Source organism: Chionomys nivalis, chromosome 1 (genome assembly GCF_950005125.1).
Source record: "Chionomys nivalis chromosome 1, mChiNiv1.1, whole genome shotgun sequence".
Taxonomy (NCBI): domain Eukaryota; kingdom Metazoa; phylum Chordata; class Mammalia; order Rodentia; family Cricetidae; genus Chionomys; species Chionomys nivalis.
Genome location: NC_080086.1, coordinates 106,441,826 through 106,450,793, shown reverse-complemented (window position 1 = coordinate 106,450,793; position 8,968 = coordinate 106,441,826). Strand labels below are relative to the sequence as shown.

The 8,968-nt window shown below is 50.2% G+C and overlaps 2 protein-coding genes across 2 annotated transcripts; one reads left to right on the top strand and one right to left on the bottom strand.

Moving 5' to 3' along the window:
- Positions 1–377: 377 nt before the first annotated feature.
- Positions 378–1,276, bottom strand: LOC130880857 (proline-rich protein 18-like). Its single transcript, XM_057780087.1, has 2 exons — positions 858–1,276; positions 378–741 (listed from the first exon to the last, which is right to left on the bottom strand). The coding sequence occupies exons 1-2, from the start codon at positions 1,274–1,276 to the stop codon at positions 378–380; spliced, it is 783 nt and encodes a 260-aa protein (XP_057636070.1).
- Sox11 (SRY-box transcription factor 11) lies at positions 1,269–2,483 on the top strand. The gene has a single exon (XM_057785815.1). The coding sequence runs from the start codon at positions 1,275–1,277 to the stop codon at positions 2,460–2,462; it is 1,188 nt and encodes a 395-aa protein (XP_057641798.1). The 5' UTR covers positions 1,269–1,274; the 3' UTR covers positions 2,463–2,483.
- The last annotated feature ends 6,485 nt before the right edge of the window (positions 2,484–8,968 follow it).

Sequence of the window (8,968 nt, the reverse complement as noted above, 5' to 3'; positions counted from 1 at the left end):
TTTCCAAGGAGCCCAGCAAAGCGACTAGGCTGGGGCCGCCGCTTCGGCGGCAGTCTTTGCAGGAAAATAAGAAATATCTTTGCTTTAAACCCGAGTACACTTCATTTTAGCTTCGGTTTGTACCGTTGGGTTAAAATAGCAAATGACCCAGAAGGTGCGTGCTGGGAAGCACAGCCAGGGTTTCAGGACTGAGCTGCAGGGGAGGAGGGCGTGGGGGGTGGGGGGGATGGAAGGAGGAGGCGGGACGCTGGGGTGGGGGAGGGGCAGCGCGCGGCGATGCTGAGTCCCGGGCCACCGAGGGACCCGTCCCGCCTGACACCTAGGACTCCTTTTGGAACCGCTTCGGAGCCGCGGAGCGGGATGGTCTCAACAGACCGTTACTCTGGCCGAATCAGGGGCGGCGCGCGATCTAGGAGGGAAAACGGGAAGGGGTGCGGGGGAGACGGGACAAAATCCTGCGGGTGCGGGTGGAAGGGAGGGCACGGCCGACCCGACTCCAGAAAGAGGGGGAGAAAGGGAATCAGGATGATCCCACGTGCACGGCGCCGCGCGGTGTCGAAGCGCCACCTTCCGCCTGGCAGAGGCGCAGAGCGATCGCGCGCGGGTTCAGGGCGCGACCCGCCCGGGACCAGCAGCGACACCCACTCGCGGCGCCCCGTGGGCGCGTCTGCACCGAGGCTCACTTCATCGTCCGTACCCATGTGCCCATGCTGGTCTTTCCCGCCCCGTCCTGCGTCCGCCCTGGAGACACGCGCAGCTGTACGCACTCGCGGATTTCTTTTGAAAAAAATAACATATTTCTAGACACCCCCCCCCATCTTTGCAAACTGGCCAGGGGGCGGGGATAGGGGCGGGACCTGTTGTTAATAACGGGAGATGGGCGGGGTCGGGCATAGCCATTGGTTGGCTGGAGGAGTGATGTCACCCATATGACACCCTGATAACGAGTTGAGAGAGAGCCCTCAACTTTTTGCAGAAGAAGCGCGCGCGCCTGGAAGTGCTCGGGGTCCGGCGCTTGCCGCGGCTGCCAGGAGCGGGAGAGCGAGAAAGCGAGCCGAGCGAGTGAGAGAGAGCGAGTGCGCGGGTTCCGGGCCGCCGCCGCCTCCTCTCCGGTCGCCGCAGCCGCCGCCGCAGCAGGGAACGGGGCCGGGGGGGAGGGGGGCAGCCGCGTACGCGCGCGGCCGAGGACTTTGCAACTTGCCGGGGAAGGTGGAGGGGCGGGAGGGGGAGGGGCGCCCGCGCAGGAGACCAAGCGCCCAGCCCCGCCGCGGACCATGGTGCAGCAGGCCGAGAGCTCGGAAGCTGAGAGCAACCTGCCCCGGGACGCGCTGGACACCGAGGAGGGCGAGTTCATGGCGTGCAGCCCGGTGGCCCTGGACGAGAGCGACCCGGACTGGTGCAAGACGGCGTCGGGCCACATCAAGCGGCCGATGAACGCCTTCATGGTGTGGTCCAAGATCGAGCGCAGGAAGATCATGGAGCAGTCGCCCGACATGCACAACGCCGAGATCTCCAAGAGGCTGGGCAAGCGCTGGAAGATGCTGAAGGACAGCGAGAAGATCCCGTTCATCCGGGAGGCGGAGCGCCTGCGCCTCAAGCACATGGCTGACTACCCCGACTACAAGTACCGGCCGCGCAAAAAGCCCAAGACGGACCCGGCGGCCAAGCCCAGCGCGGGCCAGAGCCCCGACAAGAGCGCAGCGGGCGCCAAGGCGGCCAAGGGCCCAGGCAAGAAGTGCGCCAAGCTGAAGGCGCCGGCGGGCAAGGCGGGCGCGGGCAAAGCGGTGCAGCCCGGAGACTGCGGCGCGGGCAAGGCGGCTAAGTGCGTCTTCCTGGACGACGACGACGAAGACGACGACGAGGACGACGAGCTGCAGCTGCGGCCCAAGCCGGACGCGGACGACGACGACGACGAGCCCGCGCACTCGCACCTGCTGCCGCCGCCGGCGCAGCAGCAGCCACCGCAGCTGCTGAGGCGCTACAGCGTGGCCAAGGTCCCCGCCAGCCCCACGCTCAGCAGCGCGGCCGAGTCCCCCGAGGGCGCCAGCCTGTACGACGAGGTGCGCGCGGGCGGCCGGCTGTACTACAGCTTCAAGAACATCACCAAGCAGCAGCCTCCGCCCGCGCCTCCCGCGCTGTCGCCCGCGTCCTCGCGCTGCGTGTCCACCTCCTCCTCCAGCGGCAGCAGCAGCGGCAGCGGCGCCGAGGACGCCGACGACCTCATGTTCGACCTGAGCTTGAATTTCTCCCAGGGCGCGCACAGCGCCTGCGAGCAGCCTCTGGGCGCGGGCGCGGCGGGTAACCTGTCCCTGTCGCTGGTGGATAAGGACCTGGATTCCTTCAGCGAGGGCAGCCTGGGCTCCCACTTCGAGTTCCCCGACTACTGCACGCCGGAGCTGAGCGAGATGATCGCGGGGGACTGGCTGGAGGCGAACTTCTCCGACCTGGTGTTCACGTATTGAAGGGGCACAGGGCTCCTCGGGAGGCAGTCGTGGCGGTCAGGATAAAGAGGATGGTGGGAGGGGGGAGGGGGAGAAGATGCTCACGGTCAGAGATGTGGCGCAGAGAAATTGGAAAAGGTGGTGAAATGTTGGTGGAGTTAAAGTGAAATGAGTAGTTTTAAAGAGATTTTTCCAGGTTTTTTTTTTTAAATTTTTAAAAAAAAATTTTTTTTGGTCTCCCCACCCTTCCCTTCCTTTATCGTGTCTCAAGGTAGCTGCATACCTAGTCTGGAGTTGTGATTTCCCCACCCCTAAGAAAACGTGTTTTGTAATTTTTATTTCTTTTTCCTGAAATTCGTGATTGCAACAAAGGCGGAGGGGACCGGGCGGGGGGAGGGGAGGAGGCTCCGCTCCGGAAGGCGCTGTTTGAAGCTTGTGGCTTTTTGAAGTCTGAGAGACGTCGGCAGAGGACCCTTTTGGCGGCACAACTGTTACTCTAGGGAGTTTTTTTTCTTAAGAGATCTAAAAAAGAACTGGTGATTAAAAAACAACACAAAAAGGGACCATTGCAACCTTTTTATTTTAATTTTACTTTTTTGGAGGGAGAAAGCTGATGTCTTCTATGCATCCAATTTCTCAAACTGCAGGGAGCTTGAAAAAATGCAGTCTGTACAAACGCTTACAAAAAATCATAACTGTGAACTGACTTAAGAGCAGAGTTTACTTTTTCAGATCAAATTGTTTATGGTTTTACAAATGTGATTTCTACTTGGCAACCTTTTTTTGGTAACTCGTTCCCTTATACCTCCTTGATTGAATACCTTACAGCCTAGACCTCAGTACAAAAAGGTATTGAAACATTTTTGATACATAACAGACCTCAATCTTTTTTAAAAATTAATATATTTTCAGGCGTATTTTTGTACAGTGAAAAGGGAACAATCTTGCTGTGTTTTTTCAGTAAGACTTTCAGGCACTTCTTCCCTTTTGATTTCTTTTTCTTTTCCTTTTATTTTTTTTTCTTTTTGTTTTTTTTTAGCATGCAAATATGTTGGTACGTTATGTCCTGGTTTAAAGGATTAAAAATTTTAAAAGTAATCCTTGCATCTAAAGGCCTTGTGGTTAAAAAAAAAAGCAAACTTTTTTTGTACAGCTATAGTAGAGATTTGTTCAATATTTGTAGGTAAAGATTTATTGAAAATGGTGACATAGACCTCAGAGCTGTTCTTAGTTTAAGACTGTATGTACTGTACCATAGTAGGACCCATGTATCTCATCGCTGTGATGTGTGGACGGGGCCCCAGACAGAAGGTTTGAAACTGGATTCTCGATTTTTAGCAAAAAAAGAAAAAGGAAAGGCACATAGTTTTAAATTTTCTCATTTTGTGCAATATAATCTAAATAAACAGACCATTGCATATTTAGTAGCAAATGGTGGCGAAGCAGACTCAACGCACTGTCGACATCACCGCCCGAGTTTTTGTGAGTGTATGTGTGTGTGCGTGTGCGCGCGCGTGCTGAAGCCTGTGTCTTGATTTTAATAAATCAGCAGGAATTGATAGAAAGCTCGCATGGCTCATAGTCTAAGTCTACCCGGGCAGCGCGTGGTCTCAGCGGCTGCGGGTGGCGGAGGGCGGATTCCGCTTGTGGAACCCTTAGGCTGGCGTGTAGTGGGCAGGCCCGGTGTCCTCCCACCACACCCCGCCCTACATCTCCACCCCCGCCGCTGGCTGAGCGAGGGTCCGTGCGTGGTGGGGCCGGGGCTGGTGTCCACAGGGCTAGTCTTCCCCCATCGCTTTTTTCTGATTTTTTTTTTTGGTCATTTTTTTTCCTTTTAAACGTTTTTGTCCTCCCCCTCGCCCCCCACCGCATCGCTGCGTGCGCGCTCAGGCGGATGCGGGTGAAGAGGGCCGCGCCCTTCAGTGTCCACGCGGGTGGGGCACGAGGAAAGCAAACACGCCCGTTGCCTCTTCCACAGTGGGTGGCTCATGGCTTTGGAGTCTTGATGGAACATCTGTCTCCCCGGGCCCAGGCCAGTCCTACCTCCCCCCCCCACCACCAAGCCCTGTCCCTCGTGGAGTCCCGCGCAAGCCCAACTCCCCGGGGCCGCGGCGCCGCGACCGAGGAGCCATTCAGCGGCGAACTGAAACTTGGTACCCAACAGCCCGACTCTAGACCTACAGAAACCGTTAATCCTCGGGCGCTGGCCGCGGGGACTTGGCCAGCTATGATCCAGGTCCGTTCCCCACGAGAGTCGCACACTGCAGGTGGAGACCTGGTAGCCACCGAGCGGCGCGATCGCACAGCGCGCGTGGGTGGTGGCGGGGGCGGCGTGACTTTTCCGGGCTCTCCTCGCTCACCCCTCCTCCATGGCGTGCTGGTGTGGGCCACGCGGAGACCTTTAAACCGCGAATAATCCCACCAGCGGTTTACCGGGGAAGGAGGGGGGCGCAGTTTCTAAAGCTTAAGGAAAAGGCATTCTGAGTGTCTCGAGATCTTTACATTTGCATGTGTTTCCTGTTTTCCACCGGGCGTTTTCTGTGGTAAGGGAATTAGAAAGGTGTGAGGATTTGGTTTTAGAATGGAAACATAGCTGTGATTTGTATTTTAAAACTATGTGGCCGATTTCTTGGCAGGAAAATAAGAGACAAGTCCTTGGTGGGCAATCGTAAAAAAAAAAAAATAAAAAAAAATTTAAACCCTGTTAGAACTCAGGACAGGCGCTTAAATGCGCTCTTAATATTTAAAGCAGTTTAGACGAATGCATTGAGAAGATCATTCCCAATGAACTCTTTATTGAATGTCTAATACACAAGGTATTCCTGCCACTGGCTAGGCTTCAATAAAAGTTTAGCTGCATTTTTCCCCCTCCTAAGTAAGTCTTATTTTTAACTGAGCATTGACAGTATCTTAAAATGGTAACGTGGGCGTGGGCGTTGTATGCACTGCAGTCTAGCCAGTTGGGTACCCTGCCCTTTAACTAGTTCAAAGACTCGTGCATCTTTGGCGAGATTTCCATCTTCGAAGGAAAAAAAAAACACCTGAACCAGCGATCTCTTATTAATCCTTTAAGCTGTGGAAATAATTTCCAGTTTCTACGTTCTCGATAATGCACCCTTTTTATTAAAAAGAAACAATACGAATGAAAAGCAGTGTGCTTTGCAAATCCGTGTTATGAATGGCTATGGTCACTGGGTAAATTATTTGTAGAATGACTAGCCTTTAGCTAGGGAAAAAAAAATCTTTGCAGCTCTTTTTGGGCCTGGATGGTTCTTTTTAATGTTAATGGAGGGGAAGTGATTTAAATATGCATGCTTGTAGCAGTCAGGATCTGACTTAGTTGTTTTGAGAGAAGAAAAATCAAAAGGCAAGGTCTACTTTTTCTCTGGGAATTGAAACCACAATCATCTTGATACTTGGATGGAGTAAGAAATGGACATTTGTTCTTCACTTCAGAATTCAAATGAGTTTTTGCCCAAGGAATCTGGGAAATGAGGCAAATAAGTTGCTCAATTTTCAAGTAGTCGTTCAATAGAAATAGATTTCCATCCCTCAGCTTTTTTATTCTCTGATGGGGTATTATGTATAGTCTCACCGTTTTCTCCTAATGGGCATATGTATCTTTGTGGACACTTGGAAGAGAGGATTTTCTTGTACTCTCTCGTTTCTAGAAACTTTATACTCTTTTCCTGCGAGGTTCTCTGCTTTTAACAGATTTCTGAGGCAACTATATTTGTGCTTTTTTCTTACGTAGGAAGACCAGCGAAAATAGCTCACTGAGTTGTCGATTTTATCAGTAGATAAGAAACTTTGTTTATTACAGTTTCAGGGAAGGTTTTTCAGGATATTTCTCAGTTATTCTAAGGGCCAAATTTTATAAAAAATTTCCATTAGGAATGTCAGTTTCAGATACCCTTTGTATAGCCTATGGCCTGCGAGGACAACAAGACTGAGCCTTACATGTGTCCGAACAGGAATTCATAAGTCCCCAAAGTAAACGTCTCCATGTAGCGACTCTTGACGCGTTTCCTGAGCGTTGACTTATTTTGATTATCGATTCTTTCTCACTGTCCCATTCTAGTTGATTGATTCTGCCATATCCCTTGGTTTTTGATGATCTCAACATTTTTTTGCTCTTTGGTAAACGACTCAGGTTTTGTTTATGGGTTTTAACACCCCCTTTGTGTGATGCTTACATCTTCAAGCGCAGTAATGTACTGAAGCCAAGCTCACTTTTCCACTTCCTTACAGCTGACTCCTTTTCTTCCCCCAGCTCCTCACATAACCTTCATATTTTTTTCCCATCGTCGTATTTTCTTTGACACTACCTAGATGCGTTAGCTGCCTGATTGCGTCATCTACACCACGTGGGTGCGGTGAGTTTATAAGAGAATTTCACAAACAAGTAGTTTTTTAGTGAACTTAAAGCAGAATTTTAAAGGAGACCTATTTTTATACTCAATAAAAGCACAAAAGTGCATAGAACTTAGCATGGCGTACAAAGGGAAATCCGCTCATAACGTTCCATGTATGAAAGTAATAATTTTCTTGGATAACGATATTCTTTGAAGACCCAGTGCCTCTCTGCCTGTGCATAGACAGGATGGTTTCCACACACTGGGAACTTCCGGTTGCCGGCACTTGACACACACACACTTCATCAGAGCCACCAAGAGCAATAGGCAGGAGCTGCCATGTGCCTCCTGATGGCGAGCAGCTGGCCACTGGGCAACCTGGCTGTGTACGCACGGAGGCTCCAGTCTTTCTGTTTGATCAAACTTCTTTTATGTGGTCGTGTAGACTCCATTTTTCTCTTCTGTGAAAAATGACAAAATAAAGCAATATGGCGAGTTTGGAAATACATTTGAAAGGATAGAATTTCCTCCAGGGTCCTCAAAGAGGTTTTTTGTTGGTTTGTTTGTTTAGTTGGGGTTTTTTTCTTTTCTTCTTTAATATGACACTTATTTTAGGAGGCGCATTGCATTCCCCCTTCAAAAACAGAATGACTGGAAATAATCAAAATATAGTGTGGAAAAAAAAGAATTTTGATCAAATGGATATTGACAAAGGGCCCTCGATCCCATTTTTCTTCACCCAGCTTGTGTTCAAAATCCGTATGCCTCGTCCCCTGAATCACACAGGGAGAAGCGTCCTAGGCCATTGTCACGGACTCCCCACTTTGTCTACTTTTGCTCCTGTACATAATGTTGTGGGTATCAGTCTTTCCCATTTGTTCTGTGACAACCTTTGTTTGAATGAACTGTTTTGAAATGGAGGCCTGTGTCTCGAGTATGGGACACCTAGTGGTCGTGGTGTCCCATCCCATAGTGCTTTGGGCCAGCTGGGACCGAGCCACCTGAAGTCTGAGGGAAGTTATTAGCATGACACCTTGAACAAGTGTTTTGTTTTTGTTTTCCAAGGCCGAGAAAAAAAAAAACAACTTTCACAGCCACTCCAGGTTTTGGGGAGGAATAGCTGGAAAGCCCTTTTGTTTAGAAGTCTGAGTGGGTTGTGGGGGGACCTTTTATAGAGTTTGCATGCCAGCGCAGAACCTGTTGCTGTCAGACAGAGAGAGGGAGGAGCTACCTGAGGCAGTGCGCTGGGGGACCGTGTAAGTGTCCCATAGCACTAGGGAAGCAAATGCATGGCGAAATCATGTCTTCTGGTAGAGGTTATCTAGCATGCAGAGTGTAGTGTGTTGAAACTGTATGACGTTGCTGTATCAAAGTTGTAAAATTAAGCATTATTTATTGAAAACTATGTATTTTTTTGTAAAAACCTGATCACACAGAGTATCAGTGGCTTGTGCTTTGTGCTTCAATCAAACCAGCTTCGTGACCGCCCTCCTTGGAACGCAGTGTTAAATGCTCAGGGTTGAATCCATACACTCCAATGTCTCTTTCGCAGGAGTTTTTCACAGAGGAATACATTTGTTCAAAAGACCAATAAAATCGTGTGATCAATCTCCACATGTGGCTTTTATGTGACTTTTTTTTTTATTTTGATTTTTTTCCCCATTCTGCATTGGGTAACTACTGTGTGACTCCCAAAAGTGTTGTCTCCAAGCTGAGAGATTTGAAACGTCCTGGTGTCTCAGCGTCCAGCCGGGACCTACAGCCTGGGCAGGACTGGGGCCCTCGGGAAGCGATGGTTTGGGCAGCCTGGCGAGCTGCCTACAGTGGACGAAGCATGGTGATGGTGTCTTGATATTTTTAACTGGCCAATAGAGTGGATAAAGAGCCTAGGCCGAGAATAGAGGGGTAGGTTAGCCTGTGTGTCCGCAGTAGAAGATGAAGGCGCTATTCAGGGGCAGTTGCTGATGTTGAATCCAATGCCAGCCAACTCAGCCAACTCCATTCCTCAGTGTCTTTTTTTTCTCCCCTCTATAAACAATTTACAGTGTAAATGTATTTTGACATAGAAACCATTCTGTATTGAGATTCTTGCTATAAGATGTTTTTATGAAAGCCTGTAAGTGGTCCTTGCAACTATTATCAGATTTTTTTAAAGATGTGTTTACATGGTGA

Bases quoted from the DNA above. Each gene is read 5' to 3' on its own strand.
- Sox11 (XM_057785815.1), top strand. From the start codon at position 1,275: ATGGTGCAGCAGGCCGAGAGCTCGGAAGCTGAGAGCAACCTGCCCCGG.
- LOC130880857 (XM_057780087.1), bottom strand. From the start codon at position 1,276: ATGGTCCGCGGCGGGGCTGGGCGCTTGGTCTCCTGCGCGGGCGCCCCT. The intron at 742-857 runs GTCCCGCCCCTA...GCGTGTCTCCAG, and splicing joins TCTCCCGTTATTAACAACAG to GGCGGACGCAGGACGGGGCG.